This window comes from Vigna unguiculata, chromosome 9 (assembly GCF_037176805.1).
Source record: "Vigna unguiculata cultivar grain cowpea cultivar isolate G323 ecotype 2 chromosome 9, ASM3717680v1, whole genome shotgun sequence".
In the NCBI taxonomy this organism is placed as follows: domain Eukaryota; kingdom Viridiplantae; phylum Streptophyta; class Magnoliopsida; order Fabales; family Fabaceae; genus Vigna; species Vigna unguiculata.
In genome coordinates, this window is record NC_140800.1 from 34,649,916 (window position 1) to 34,667,272 (window position 17,357).

The 17,357-nt window shown below is 28.5% G+C and overlaps 1 protein-coding gene and 1 pseudogene across 2 annotated transcripts; both read left to right on the forward strand.

Annotated features, from left to right (window-relative positions):
* The first annotated feature begins 542 nt into the window (after window positions 1–542).
* LOC114164348 (uncharacterized) lies at window positions 543–5,448 on the forward strand. Of its 2 annotated transcripts, XM_028048984.2 has the most exons (10): window positions 543–657; window positions 957–1,025; window positions 1,156–1,222; window positions 1,453–1,481; window positions 1,578–1,786; window positions 2,325–2,443; window positions 2,676–2,771; window positions 2,848–2,923; window positions 3,743–3,896; window positions 5,143–5,448. In XM_028048984.2, exons 1-10 carry the CDS (start codon window positions 565–567, stop codon window positions 5,293–5,295), a joined length of 1,065 nt encoding a protein of 354 aa, XP_027904785.1. In that variant the 5' UTR covers window positions 543–564; the 3' UTR covers window positions 5,296–5,448. The 2 variants fall into 2 exon arrangements, with proteins under 2 accessions (XP_027904785.1, XP_027904784.1); XM_028048983.2 differs by having other exon boundaries at window positions 555–1,025.
* A 7,373-nt stretch (window positions 5,449–12,821) lies between these two features.
* LOC146883936 (zinc finger BED domain-containing protein RICESLEEPER 2-like) lies at window positions 12,822–14,979 on the forward strand (annotated as a pseudogene).
* Window positions 14,980–17,357: the final 2,378 nt, after the last annotated feature.

Sequence of the window (17,357 nt, forward strand, 5' to 3'; positions counted from 1 at the left end):
ATCATATGTTATTTTAACAAAATTGTTCCTTTTATATAAATTTACATTTACTTTTTCAAAAAAATGTTCAATACATATAATCAATGGTTGGCTGTGATACACAAGATGAAGAGATTTTGACAATTATCACCAATAAAAGATGTGGTGGATACATAAAAAAGTTAAGAACTTTCATAATTTTCACCTCTTTCACTTTCAATTATCCATCAAAAATCTCCATCATGTAGTTTTGGCTTATTCTCCCAACTTGTAATAAAATCCTTTCTTCAATTATGAAATGCAATAAGCATATCCCTTTGGACACGTTGTGTGCATGAAAAAAAGTATATGTTATAATCAATACACTCAATTATCTCCTAATTAATGTAAACATAAGTTAATTTTTATTATTTGAATAAATATAAAACAAATTAATATATTATAAACAAACACGTGATTGAATGTTATTTAAAAAATAATAATTGTTATTAATATTTGGTAAATAAAAACTGTAACTTGTTTTTTTTTTATTTATTATATTGAAATTTGATGAAGTAAAAGAAAGTTCTAAATCCAAGTGTGTCCATGGGGGTTGACATTTTCAGAGTTTGGGATCGACATAGACACGAACGGAAAAGCAGGGCAGAACACCAACTTAATAACGCGAAGCCTAAGATGGTAAAACAAAACCCAACTTCATCACTTCCTTAATCTCCTCGTTACACTCTTTCACAAAGGCAAACTAGAATCTTCATCATTTATTTTCTCCGCTTCGAATCGCAAAAATGGGATTGATTTCGTTGGTAAAGGAGCTTTTGATGGCTTTCTTTTTCGTGTGTTCAGTGCAATTTTGGAGAATGGGGTTGTTCTGGTCTTTCTCTATTCTTTTTTCTTATTACCAATTGTTCAAGGCTTCCCTATCACAGTGGCTAGTGTTCAAACCTGTAATTCTCGAGAAATGTCCTTTCTTGTCTCAGAAACTCGTGTCCTATCCCAGGTGCTCCCCTTTCACAAGTAATTTTAGGCCTGTTTGCATTGTCACTGGTGTAAGTCCTTCATTTATATTTATATATTCCTTCCGTGTTTTTTTTTTCTTTGTTTTAGTTAGTAACAAACTGTTTGATTTTGGGAATTTTTCAAATTGATTATGGGATTTTGTTTTTTGTGTTGGTGTAGGCAACGTCTGGCCTGGGATTAGCTGCTGCTTATAAACTTTCCAAGGAAGGATATGTTGTTGCTATTGGTAAGTGTTTATTGTTAATAGGAATATAAGTGAAAGCGAGTATGAGAAAATCAAAATCCTGTCTGGAATATAGTGCTGGCTTCACTAATGAAGAATGGGGGGTCAGGTTATTTGGCGGAATCTGCATAAGATTTCTCCTATAAAAGGAAAGATACTGAAAATAGTATGTTGTTTTGCATTCTTCTTCTGGTCTATTTAATGTATACTTAAGATTCCAGTTGTGGATGCAGTTGGACGTTCACAACAGCTATTGTCAGAGGTATTTTCCTTCAACACTTTTTAAAAGTAATGATGATGATGACTCCACACTTCATAAATCTCTTATCGGTGTTCCCTGGTTCCCTCTGTCTGATAGACCATAAGAAAAATCAAAGATTCCAATGAAGATGCCCACCTCAAAGCTTTTCAGGTGGACCTGTCATCAATTGAATCAATCATAAAGTTCAAAGTGTCCTTGCGACAGTGGCTTTTGGATTCTGATTTGCACTGCTCACTACAACTACTGATAAACAATGCTGGAATACTTGCAACATCACCTAGAGTCACAGCTGAGGGCTATGATCAGTTATACAACTTTTTATCTAACTCCTTTGATTGTATTGAAGAAGTTTCACTTTATTATTGAATAACTCCTGTGCTTATATGCATGCTCTTTGCGACACAAAAATCATCACACAGGCCACATGTTTTCAAATTTTATTATTACTTTTAGACTGTTGATAATCTGTTTAAGCTAAGGTAAATGGTTTATAAGTGTTTGTTACATTTTTTAGAAAATGTTGATTAGCATGATTTTTAAAGAACACAAAAACACTAGAAAGAAATGTTTGTAGTTGTATGCAAATATTTTGTTGAACTATTTGCTCTATGAAGGTGAACCTTGGTTCAACGATAAGGTTGTTTCCTGGTTTTAATTCTTGTAGATCGCCTCTCTGCTTGTGGGGTAAAACTGCATATATTTATCCTTCCAATACTGTACTAGACGGTGGTGCTACCCCCTTTCTTTTATACCTCTTTTTCAGCTCCAAGTTTGTTTGGCACCTTAGTTGTATAATTAGTATTAACATTTAAATGTATAAATGTTTTACTGGTTTACTCCCAGGATGATTGGTACAAATTATGTTGGTGCATTTGCTTTAACAAAGCTTCTACTACCACTTCTTGAAAGCAGCCCTGTATCTTCCAAAATTGTGAATGTGACATCCTTCACACATCGAGCTGGTACGGATAATCATCATAATCATTAGTTGTTGGTATTGTTGTATGGTATCAAACACTTCTGGTTTGATTTTGTTCCATTAAATTTCTCTGAATCAGTACTTCTCATATAGAAACTTTTTTTTTTATTATTATTAAAAATGATAAAAATACTAAAAGAATCATGAGGGGAGCACACCAATACTTATGATAAAAATACATCTCATATAGAAACTGATCAAGCTGTTTTATCTAGTTACTGATGTGCAGGTTGATGAGGGAACTGTATCCGGGAAGAGATTTTTGAGATCTATACAATATCCATATGCACAAATATATGAGTATTCTAAATGTATACTTCAAACTTTGGATTAAGTTATATAAATTACTGTGCCTTTATTCCTAACAAGCATTTAATTTTGGTGAAGTATACCTAATTCTTTTCTCGACGGAACTCCACCGACAGCTTTGCCTAATGGGAAAATCTCACCAGATATTTGTCAAGTATGTAATTACTAATCTAACTTTTACTTCCTTTTCTGTCTTGTTTCCAAGTGCCGTGTACTTTTATGGTATTGATTTCTTTTAATGTTATCAGTTTACTAATCAATGTATAACTGTCAACTTTGTTGTTTGAATGTGTCCATGGGATATTTTCATTTCTTGCCCAGTCTACGTAAATTATAAGCGTCAGGGAGATATCTGAAAAAACTAACTTCAGCTTATGGAAATGATTTTTGACTTTTCTATAAGCTCTCTTTAGCCCACTTCAGCAAGGCAATAATCTGCATGGTGAAAATGATCTAAATATATTCTTTTATTTCTTAAATAAGTTTTAAATGAAGTTTATGAATAGGGTATTATCGTTTGATAAAAAATACTGAATTTAGTTAAGCTGTTTATCCAAATGTGCCCTTGGTTTGCTATGTATCTTTTCTGCACAGCTCATCTGTTCTTCTCTTTGGCCAAAGCATAAGGACTCAGTTGCTTATTTGCCAATCATGTGCCATGGATGCAATTCATGCATGTATGTTTGACAAACCTGCAATGTAACTCTCTTTGGGTGTTGAAATTTCAATTAAAGGATGAGATTTACTGGGTTATTGGAGTGAATTTTGGGTTGCTAGGTTAGATGATCCAATCGTCTGGGTAGAAGAGAAGGAATATAAATAAAAAGTTAAGACAAGGAGCAGAAACTGGTACGGAAATAAAATGAAAAAGGATATGCAAAATGTATCAAACTTTCTGTATGAAGCTTTGTTCATGTTTATCATGGATTGTACTTCACCTTTAACTTTCATTTTTTGTTTTGTTGCGCATTAGTGTTGCGGATCCTGGAGTTGTGCAGACAAACCTCATGAGAGAAGTTCCAACCATCCTATCTAGTTTGGCACTACGTGTGTTGAAATTTCTGCATCTGTTGCAGTTCCCCGAGTCTGGGGTTGATTCTATTATTGATGCCGCCCTAGCTCCACCGGTAAGAACTTCAGTGGTACTTATTGTTGATAACCTTTTTTTACAAAATGCCATTTATAAACCACTGCACCAATTCCCTTAATTACCATTCTATCACCACGCAATGCATTCTCAATTGCTCTCTGTCATTCCTTTATTTTATCCTTTCTGTGATGGAAAGGCATCTTGAACTCTGGCTAGGAAACAACATATTTTGTCAATTATTTCAACAAACTTTGACATACATTAGAGGATCCAAATACACATTATAAAACGCATACACAAACCGGTGCTTTCAGGTAAAATAGGTTTCTCTATCATATCTCATCAAAGAACGCTTTTACACACATTAGTGGATCTAATTACACATCACGCACACTAATAAACACGTTTATTTAACGTAGGATTCTCTCAATTTTCAGTTGGAGTAACTCTGCAATACTCTCTTATGAAATAAAACCTCTTTGAAATTAGGAAATTAAGATGTATGCTCACAAAGATATATGGTTTCCCTTATGTTACTCTTGTACTACTACACCCTTGTACCCGTTAGGTACACCTGAGTACTAAACTTATTTTTTGAATTTATATACAACGTACGACTAATAATATGATTGGTGCTATTGGGGCGCATAGCTAGGTATAGCTAAGATATTAGCTTGATCAATTTGTAGATGGTCAGTGTTCGTCTCTAATTGTACAAATATTTTCATAGCAGTCTATAAATATTCTGTTTCCAAATTCCCGTATGTTGTAGCAGTCGACAAATCAACATATGATGTTTATTGTATTTTAAATGACTAATCATCTAAAGTGTTTCGCCAAGGTAAGGGTCTTACAAGACCTTCTCACAAGTTTTACTTTTATTGGATCTTACCATACCACATCATTATCAAGACCTTCTCACAAGTTTTGCTCAAATTGTAAGGTTTTATACGACTAACTTTTATATTTTTTACTTTATTTTCTTACATCTTTAAAAATTAATTTAATTATTGTAATTAAATATCTTTTTATTCTCAAGCTTGGTTGAGTGATAAGTAAAGTATGGCCAAACTTAACCAATCCCTTTGTTTCCTCCATTTTATTTTGATGAAGTCGTTAGAAAATAATATAGCAGGGCCTATACCAATCTGTACCTAGCAGTTCAACTACACCCTCTGTATGCAACTTTATGCTGATGCTTACGCTGATTTCTCAGGCCTGCTCTTATTTTCAGTTATAATAGCCATTGAGTTCATGTTGCTAAATGGACTTACATTTTTCAGGGAACATCAGGGGCTTATTACTTTGGGGGCAAAGGTAGGACTATCAAGCCTTCAGCACTTTCACATAACGCCAAATTAGCACGTGAGCTTTGGGAAAGTACAAGTAAGCTGCTGTCTGTGACCCCTTTTGGTGCTGAGGGAAACAGCTGGTAGCATTGGTTCGTATGTCATGTCGTATAACAAAGTGAATAGTTGGCAATTGCCCATGTAGATTGACAAATGACAACCCATTCTTCATACACAGTTCTGAGGTTTATAATGTAAGAGATGTTTTAAAAAAAGTACAATATAACAACAATTCATGAACCTTAGCCTAGTATTTGCCACCATCCACATGTCGGCTTGTAGCGTTGTTCATATTTCATTTTCTGGTATTGTGCTTGATTCATGTGCTAAGTCAATGTGGTAATGCTAACGTTAAGTTTTTAATTAATAGATTGAATTAGAACTTAATTGAAAATGCTTTTTAGGGAAAAAAAAACTGAATGGCCTTGCTCTGTAGAATTTACCTAAAATGAAATATTGGATAATCTGTGGTTATGGCTTACAATGAGGTATCTCTCTGGTGTTTTCAACAGAGTGAGCACATGAATTATGCATAAGTGAGTTAATTATGCTTTGGTGAATGCATGTATTCTTCAGCTTTCACGTCAAATATCTATGAATGGAGCATATATTAGTGAAAGTTGTTGATTGACTGGTTGTAGAAGCTTTTTCAGGTTATTTTATTTGTTGCTAGGTCCTAGAAGTATGTTACATATCGTTTTAGGGTTTGAAAATGTTTATTTGCAAATTGGACCTTATTTTAATTTATTAATGGTTATTGGTTTATGATCTCTATATTTTGGGTAGAGAATGTTAAATAAAATTACTCTTTATACAAAGTGCTACCTGGTGTAAATTAGTGGAGTAAGAAAAAAGAAGTTTGAATAGAATGGGAAACTACCTGTTCAATTAATGATTTCTAGATTCCTGTTTCAAGTACATGAATGATTGGCATTGTTTCACTTGATTTGGCCATTTTTCCTTTTTTGTTAGCCTTTGATTTGATTTGGTGATATTAAGCTAACTAATAAAAGTATGGGCTCCCAAGTGAAACGGTGATTATTGGATGAAATAAAGCTATTACTGTGCATTCAAAGCATATTTGTTCAATACTTACTAAATCAAGTTTTCTTTTTACGCAACAGTATCCTTAAGCTATATAGTATCTTTTGAATACTTTAATGTAACATGTGAAATTATTCATAATGTATATTTGTAAAATAAATGTTCCAGTTCCCTTTAAGACATAGCCAAATTATTTAACTGTTTTTGCTGCTACAACGTTTGTGGCTACGAAACTGATTCGGCGTGGAATGAAAGCAAAGTTTAGCCATAATGGGCTGGTGGCAGGTTGGATTTGGGAATGACATTTGTTTAGTGGGTATTTCAAATGCAAAGGAATATGCTCCAGGAAGGATTCTAACTCATGAAGAATTGACTAAGAACATTTACCAATAAATTCATTATCGTCAATATATGCGGATAATATCATATGCTGTGGCTAGTATATTTAATTACTCGTTTACTAATAAGCGGATATGAGTATATCATGGTTTCTTGCTAGATATCCACAGTATGCTAATAATGCTAATGAATTTTATTTTTAAATCAAATTATTAAATAAATTAATGAAAGAAATATTAATCATTACTTAGAATTTAATTTTATATATTTATATTTTTTAAAATTATGAAATTAAAGCTGTTTTTTTTTTTAATAATTCTTTACAATTTATACTTTGTAATAATTTATTTAAGTATATATAAACCCTAAATAGTCACCCTAACCTGATGTAATTACTAGTGTGACTTTTTTTCTAATATAAACTACTTATGAACTTTATTGACTTAGTGGATTTTTTTTTTCAAATTAGACTTTTTTTACTGTTTAAGTACAATTTATTTTTGCGACAGACTAAATAATAATAATAAAAATAAATAAAACTAATGCTAATAATTATAGTTTATTTTGTGTTAATTTTAACCCTGGGATAAAACTTTAATCTAATAATTTTGTTTATTACCAATATACTTTTATATTATCACATTCATCAAATAATTAAGAAATTTTTACAAATTTTATCTTCAAATTCCTTCATTTTCACACTGTTTCGGGGTGTGTACTGTTTGAAAGGAAATAAATAAGATGAAAGTGTGAATTTCAATGAATAAAATAATATTAAAATACTGAAAATCATAACTCATCTACCATTTATCTTGCCTTTGTTTCTAAGAGTGATATGAGAGAATGGATTTAATTATATTTGAAGGGAAAGAGAGGTGAAAGTTGGTTGTTTGATTAAAGAAACGATCGTGAGATTTACAGATAAATGAGACGAAAGATTATGAAAATTAGTGAGTGTTGTGAGATGAATATAATAAATTAAAATAATGATTTGATTGATAAAATTAAAAGATTACCATTTTACATTTTCATATAAATATAATTTAACTTAATTTATTAAAAATGTAAATTATACTATAATAAAATGTGGTTGATTATTTAAACAGAAAGAAATCACTATCGATAATATATTAAATTAAAATATGATTTATAATATATTAAATTAAAATATGATTTTTAAAATTAATATGAAATAAATTTGGGGATTAGTTTAAATAAAATTAAGTAATAATTTCATATTATAAAATTATTTCAGATTGAGATGTGGTTGCTTAAAATTAATATAAATTTAATGGGATAGTTTTGTTACAAACATTTATATATTGATGAAAATAATTTAAATGAAATTGTCCACATTAAAAATTGATAATAAAAAGATGCTCAAATAACACTCCACGTACTAGATCTACAAATTTATAATATTTTAACAAAAAATGTATTAACTAACTTAACCTAAACATAAATGTAAGTTTTAGCTAATTAAAAATTGACTATTCTATCGTTCAAGCAAAGCACTAACTAATTACAATTCAATAATTAAAATTTGTATATTTAATATTATTTTCATATAATCGTGTAAAAAAAATTTAAAATTAAAATATAATTAATTAAAATTTGTTATAAAAGTGAAAAGTAAAAAAAAGAAGATAAAATAGTAATTATGGACAAAGAGTTGACTTTCCACTCAACTCTTCTCACTTCAGAGTAGATAACTCTCTCTCCCACTCTCTAAATCCATGGTTCCCAAATCATCTGATACAAACACAATAGGTTTAAACTTTCTCTGCATTTTGGAGAAGATTTGAAGAGAAAGTACTCATCAACAAATTTAATCTAATTACTAAATTTTAAATTGATTTTATTATATATTTTTAAATTAAAATTTAAGATATAATAATTAAATATTTATAAATACATTTTATTATTATATAAAATAAACAATAAAAATAATAAATAAAATAAAAGTTGTTTATTTTGTAATAATAATAATAATAATAATTCTGTTTTGTTTTATAATAATTTCGTCAATGATTTTTAATTTTAAATAATAACTCATTTTATTATAACATAATTTATACTAACAACATTTTATTTTAAATACTAGAATAAAATTATAATATTAAAATTTATCAATTAAAATATTTTTTAAACTATTAAATCAATCACATTACCATAAATTTTCAGAAACTTTCTTCTTAATTCTTACTATTTTTTCTTTAATTCAAACAACCTCACATCCATTTTTTTTTCCTTCTTGTCAAATTCATCGTTTAATCCAAACACAAACTTAAAACAACTTTATGAAATAAACAACTTTCACACTCACAAGTCATTTATTGAAAATCTATATATAACAAAATATTTAATTAAATGTTAAATTTTATCTCAATGAGCAATTTTACGTAAAGATTTGTCAGAACTATTTTTGTTTATATTTATCAATATACATAAAAGAGAGGTCAGAAAATGAAAAAGATAGCTAACTAAACAATGATTAAAAATATAAAATTATTCTTTAATTTAAACAAAAAATTCATCCTCTTAAAATTATATAACTGAAACACCATTAAAATTAAAAATAAATATAATCAATTTTCAATTACGTTATTAATATATTTATATATAAAAATTCGAAATTTGTATATATAATAAAATCGTTAAGAATCGATTCTCCATTTCATTATATAATATATATATATATATATATATATATATATATATATATATATATATATGCATTAAATGTGAATAAAATGTTTAAAATAATTTTAATATTTAATACTAATAATATAATTAATATTAATAATAAAATTTTAATTTAATAATTAATTTAAAAAAATTTAATCAATTAAAGTACTTTCGTCTTTAAATTAATTATTCATATTTTATTTTAATCTACTTTTAATCAATTATATTTTATTTCAAATCAATTAATTTTTATTTTACTTTTAAAAATGATATTTTATTTCAAATTGATTCACACTAATTAAATTCTATTTCAAATTAATTATAATTACAAAAACAAAATTATATTCTTATAGTTTTATTAATCAAAATATTTTTTTATATATTACACTGTTAAATCATCTTCAAATAATATTTAATTTTAATATAAATGTTTATCTTCAAATATGTTGTATTTTTTTTATAACTTATCTTCTATTTTATCATGAAAATTACAATTTTTTTTAGCTTTGCCTTGCAACAATTAATCATATAACAAAATTTGTATGACGATTAATAACTCTCTCTTATCCTTAATATTGTGTTCGCTGTTCGCTTTTGGTCATGTACTATTCAAATAGATGGATTTGCAAGAAATAATTGTGTTCATAGATTTGAAGACGATAGAAGGAACGAATGTGGAAGAGAGTGTGTTATTCCCATCTTCACATAATTGAAGGATGAATAAAGATTTACTATTCATCCAATGCAAATAATCAAAACTGCTCTTCACTCTTTTCTTTTTCAAATTATAGTGTGTGTGGTGGTGGGTTTGTGGTGTGGTGTTGGAGTAGGTTTGCCTTCACAATAATAACTAATAATATTATTAATTTTTGTAATTCAGCAAACAATTAAAACAAAATTTTAGCCAATTAAATTTTATTTTAAATTTATCATATTTATTAAATTTTTATTCTAACTAAATAGCTTATATTTTCTATTAATTTTAAATTAATTTTACCTAAATAGAAATTATTTTCTCTTCATTTTAATTATAGGGACAAAAGAGTAATTTTATAATTTATTCTATTAAAACATTTTTTTATTTGTCATATTCGTTAAATTATTTACAAACTTTTACAAACTTTCTATTCAAATTCCTTTATCTATCCTTCAAAACAAACAACACTACAATCACCTCTTTATCCCGTCAAATACATCTACTTAATCTCTTTCAAATCATCTTTCCAAAACAAACACAACCTAAAGGTGTGTTAATTTAGTAGGATGAATTTGGAAGAAAGTGTGAAGATGAATTGTGTGGATTTGAGTGAATGAATATATGTGATTTTTTTAGTGGATTTAGAGGGTAGAGTGAATGGATTTGGAGATAAATTTTGTGAAAGTTAGTGAGTGATCCGAGGGATTTGAGTGATGTGATAGATTAAAAAAAATTTAATAAATAAAATTTGAAGATTACTTAAATACCCTTGGTAAGAATATATGAAATCATTTTTTGATTAGTTAAAAATATTATTTAATAAATTTTAATAAAAAAATTAATAAAAACATAAATTACATTAAATTATTATTATTTTTATAATAATAATAATTAATATTTGAAATATTATTATTAATTAATATTATTATTAATTATTATATATTATTTTTATTATTTATTGTTATATTTAATTACTATATATATTATTTATTATTATTATTTAATTAATTATATATGTATATATATATATATATATATATATATATATTATGCACATAACATCAGTTACTTAATCAGTGTCACTCTCTCACTACACCAGTACCATTGGTTACGTAACTAGTGCCACATACATGTTACCGCATCAGTTATGTAACCGGTGCACAAACACTCACCAACAAGCACCAATGTGCTTTCACTCATACACCATCCACTTTTCCCATCCCACACTGATTCACTCACACACACACACACTCTTCCCATTAGGGGTGAGCAAAATGTGAGAGACCGATCGAAATCGAAAAAATCGAAAAATAAAATTAGTTATGGGTCGGATTTTAATGGATACGGATTTAAATGGATAAAAAAACGGGTTCAACGGATATATATGGTCGGTTCGGGTATAGATTTATTTTTTAAAAGATACCCGACTCGACCATTAAATATGTTATACTTTTATGTTAAAAGTAGGAAGTCCAATCCAATTCTACTGACTCATTTATTGCACTGTGTCTCACATTACCACAAACCATCATTACGTTACTGCACACTATTACTGCACCTTTATTGAACCTTCACGCTACCACATACCACAACCCCTCCCTTTCTTCACTCATGGTTACCATTTCAAGTTCAAAAAAAGTAACTTTTTTATTTCCTATTTCACACATAGTGAAGAAAGAACCCATATTTATTTGCTTGGTTTGGTAAGTGTTTTGCTTTTGGCTTGCTCTACAAATTGTAACATTTGAAAAAACTGAGGGTTTCAGGCTAGTAAATTATAAATTGCTTTCATTAATTTTTTCACTTTTATATCTTGCAATTCTATAATATTGTTAGTATGCACTCTACAGTTCTTCAATTGTGTCCATCATTTCAGCTTTTTCACAGTATCAATCTCACCATTTTCTTCAACTATATTATTACTTTAATCTTAAAATTCTATTTTAAACAACTATATTATTACTTTAATCCTAAAATTATATTTTAAAGCTAAAATCTTTTGTAAAATTTTAAAAAATTATAGCTATCACCGTGAAGAGTTTATGGTTTTAAGAAAGTTTAGATCATATTTAATAAATTATAGCTTGAATGATAATATAATGTTAAGAGTTATTTATTTAAGAAATTTTAAATCTCTATTTAATAAATTATAGGTTGCATGATAATATCATTGTGAAAAGTATATAATTTTAAAAGAAAGTTTAGATATATTTAATAATAATATTTTTAGGAATTAATGTGATGTTATTATATATTTTAAGAAGTTTTAATGTTATGCGTTACTGTTACTGTTTTTAAATGGTTTTTTCGTTTCTTTTAAAATGTCAAATATTTTTTTTATTATAATTGATTGAATATAATATATATATATATATATATATATATATATATATATATATATATATATATATATATATATATATTCGTGTATATATGCATGATTTACATATAGGTGTCTGATTATTGTGAACCAAATATTGAATGCCATTTAATCACGAGAAAGCTATTTATCAAGCAATTTGAAACATAATAATACTATATTATCACTATTGGGTCCGTAAGCAAATACAAAATTATCTTTTCTTACTATTTTTTAGTTTTGAGAATCCTTGATCGGACTATCCAGACATCTAGTTTCACTACTTAAAGTTTTTTTTTCTTTTTTTTTATTTCATAAAACAAGACTGAATTGGAATTTGATTTCATTCCGAGACATATAATTTGTATCCAGTAATTCATATTTGATTGGATTTTATTTTGCTAATTGATATGTGTCTCCTAAAATAAATTACACATATATGATTGATAGTTATTGATTATGATTTTTTTTTTCTTTATAGTTGTAATGGAGAGACATAGCCAAGAATTGCCTCCAAGTGCACAATAATCTGACCCACCAAACCCTACAACTGAACCTGTAGGAGCTGTAGGAGGGGAACATGATGTTCCTCATTCCCAAAATACAAAAAAGAGAAAACCAAATGCTAGTGGTAAGAAAATAACCTCTGTTGTTTGGGACCACTTCACAAGATCTCTTTAATCCACATATTCGATTGCAACATGTAATCATTGTGGTAAGCGATTTAGATGTGATCCAAAGATACATGGAACATCTAAACTTCTTAATCACCTTAAAAGGTTGTGTCCTAAATATCCATTTGTTGCCATTAATGACCCTAACCAAACAACTCTCACCTTTAAAAGTGGTGACAATAACAGTCTCCTTGCAACACCCCTAAAGTATAATGTTGAAGCTTGTCGAAAGGTAATTGCTATGTTTGTTATTGTGGATGAACAACCATTCAAGGTGGTAGAGGGTGAGGGTTTTAAGATATTGTGTAGACAATTACAACCTTTGTTTGCTGTCCCATCAAGATTCACCATAGCTATAGATTGTTTTCAGTTGTATATGGATGAAAAAGTTAGGTTAAAGGAGTTCTTTAAGTCAAATTGTGTTAGAGTAGCACTCACTACCGATTGTTGGACATCAATTCAGAACTTAGGCTACTTAACACTCACTGCACATTTCATAGACAATGATTGGAGGTATCAAAAAAGGATAATCATTTTTTCAGTCATACCTAATCATAAAGGGGAAACCATTGGAAGGAAAGTTGAAGAAATTTTAAGGGAATGGGGAATTAGGAATGTGTCAACACTCACTGTTGATAATGCATCATCTAATGATGTGGCTGTTACATATTTAAAAAAAGGATGAAGAATATGGGTGGATTAGTAATGGATTAGGAATGCTGTAAGATTTGTACGGTCTTCACCACAAAGATTGGCTAAGTTTAGAGAGTGCATGGAGTTTTCAAAAATTGAATGCAAAAAATTGTTGTGTCTTGATGTTCCCACAAGGTGGAATTTCACATATATGATGTTAGATGTAGCAATCAAATTTCAAGTTGCATTTGAAAAGCTTGACAATGAAGACTCTAGCTATATGGCTTTTTTTGGTGATGAAGGTCCCCCATCTCCTAGTGATTGGAAACATGCCCAAGATTTTGTGAAGTTTCTAAAAATTTTCTATGAAGACACTAAATCTTTCTCAACATCATTGCATGTGAGTATACACATTGCGTTTCACCAAATGGCTACTATTCATTTTGCACTTGACAAGACAACCATGAATCTGAATAGTATATTAGCACCTACTAGTTGTGACATGAGGTTGAAGTATCACAAATATTGGGGTAATGTTGACAACATCAATCACTTGTTATATTTTGTTGTAATTTTTGATCCTCGATACAAGTTTGAGTATGTCATTTGGAATTTTCAAGAAATGTACAAACATGATTCAAACAAAGTTGTTGAATTAACTAACTGTGTAAAAGACAGTTTGAAGAAAATGTATGATTGGTACAAATCACTTCATGATGAACAACATAGACCTGAGCAACCACTTGAACATCAATCTGATGCATCAACCATTCCTGAAATTCCTATATATTTGGCAAGGGCTGATGCTTTTAAGAAGCATTTGAGAGAAAAGGACACCATAGATAGAAAGAATGAGTTAGAGAGGTATTTAAATGAATCTGTTGTTGATGGTGATGACCAACTTGATATTTTGGTTTGGTGGAAAATAAACTCTTCACGGTTTCCCATTCTATCAAGAATGGTTAGAGATGTGTTGGCCACCCCTATTTCTACAATTGCCTCTGAGAGTGCATTTAGTACTGGAGGTAGGGTTTTGGATACTTTTAGAAGCTCTTTAAATCCACCAATGGCTGAGGCACTTATCTGTGCTCAAAATTGGTTGAGGACCACTATAACTCAATTTGATGGTATCAATGTCAATGAAGAGTTTGAGCTTTCTGAGAAGGTTTTCACAAGTACAAGTTTAATTTATTTGTTCTCTAAACTTCCTTTGTAATTATGTTGTTGTGTATATTAATAATATTTTGTTTCAATTAATTTCAGAATTTAACGGTAACACAATGGATGGAAGCGGAGTTGGTTCATCATCTCACAACAACCAATGTTGTGACTCTTAACTACTATAAGAAATAACATTGCCAGTGAAGAAAAACTCTAAAGGTTTTGGAAATATGATAATTAGATGCTTTTTAGGTTTTGGAATTGGCAGCAAAACTCTAAATACTAATGAAGTGTGAGGTTGGAATGTGAAATATCTGGAGTCCCTGTCATAATTACAATCACTAAGGTATCATATTCTATCTTCTAATTAATAGTAATTAAATGTATAGTTATGGAATTTTTAATTTTGAGGCTGAAATGGTTGTTTGATTTCTATTTGTAATTAATAGTAGTTATGAGGTTTTTAATTTTCTCATACGTTTTGTAATAATAATGATCTCTTCATACATGTGATAATTTCTTATCATTTATGTTTTTCAGACTGGGAGGCACTGTTTGTGGTTGCAAATATCAGAAGAAGAATTACAAATGAGCTCTGTAGTTTTCATCTCAGTTAATAATAGGGTATATATGTGTCATAACCAAGCGAGGAGGTGTAGGTTTGGATCCAAGCATGTATGTTCTTTCTTTTGTAACTGCAGATTCATTATTCTATCAATGGTTGATATACTTACTAAATCTATTAAATTTTATAAATTCAGTCAACATATTTATTTAAATTCAATAATTTTTTTATTATTTATTCAAATTAAAATTAAATTTGAACAACCCGACCGTATTTAACCGTAACCGATATTATCCATATCCAAATAACCCGACAACTAAAATGGTCGGATTGAATTTTAAAATATTAAATTTTGATTATGCTGGATTGAGCATATTGAACCCGAACCTGATCCAACCCGACCGCCGCTCACCCCTACTTCCCATGCCATAGTGCTTCACTCACACACATGGTTAATTTGGTAAAAACGTCTCGTATCACTCTGAAATCCTCGCATATTAGCAAAGATGAAATATCGAAGTCATCCTACAAATCTGCACTTCCAAATCACTACACCACATCCATTGAAAAGAACAAGCTTCAGTCCACAAATCATCGGTGTAAATGACTGCAAATAGTGCGATCCATGCAAGCAAATCGTGTGTAAATGAACAAAAGAAAAGAAAATCCAAACATTATTACACCATCTCCACATGTAGACACCAACAGACCTTCTTATAGATATAGGGGAGTCATGACTCTCCCAATTTTTATTTTATTAATTTTTCATATATATTTTTTAAAATTATATATATATATATATATATATATATATATATATATATATATATATATAATTTATATTAATTTTTAATTTTTTAAAATCTCATCCATAGTCTTTTATCTTTATCTTTTTTCTTTTGTATTTCCACCTCTTTCTCACCTCTCCCTTTTTATATCAATCTTCACCCTCAATTTCTCATCTTTTTAAAATAAAAATTCACCCTAGTAAAATTAAGGAGTTAAGCAAGATTTTGGACCGATCAATTTCTTCTTTTGAATAATTTCATTTTGTTGGGAATAAATAATCCAAGTGTAAGTCAAAGTCCTACATTTAGATAGAAAAATAAAGTTAAACACTATATAAGATAAAAGACCCATAACCCCATTGCCTTAAGTTTTCGGGGATAAAAGTGATTTCAAATGTCTTATGTGTAAGACTAATGTCATATATATATATATATATATATATATATATATATATATATATATATATATATATATATATATATATATATATATATATATATATATATATATATATATATATATATATATGAACCACAATCTCTCGATTACCAATCCATATGAAAAATATATAAACCCAATACATTTTGTACCTTTTTTTAAACAATCTATTTTCTCTTTACATGTGATAAATTTGTTTACTGTGTACCATTAGGCGATGATAAAATTATTTTTTCCTAAATAGGCGAGATGAGACAAATTTATATTATAAAAATTATGATGAAGAGTAAAAGAATTGATTTTCTTTTCAAAAAAAATGCTTGTGATGAAGATGAAAAAAATGCATCTATATTAATTAAAATTGAGAAATTTCATGACAACCTAAGAATTAAAAAGAATGAAAAACAATTCTCTAAAGTTTTTAGAGTTATATATAACGAATTTAAAAAAATATAATTTGACATCCTTAAATATTTTGTTCAAGTTCCGTCACGACATATATAATCTCCCTAATAAAATCTTTTCACCACACCACCCATCCACACCCAAATACTTATAAGACTTTCATTTATCTTTTTTTCTTTATAAATTAGTCCCATCATCATCATCTTAAGATAATCGGTATCCTCTCCTTAAAATGATTTTTTATAATTTTTTAAAACATAAATATTTTCCATTTCATATTTCATCTCATCTTTGTTAAGATAAATTACCATAAGGAGACATTATTGGATAAGAGGTATGAAATATGCTCTTGTGAAT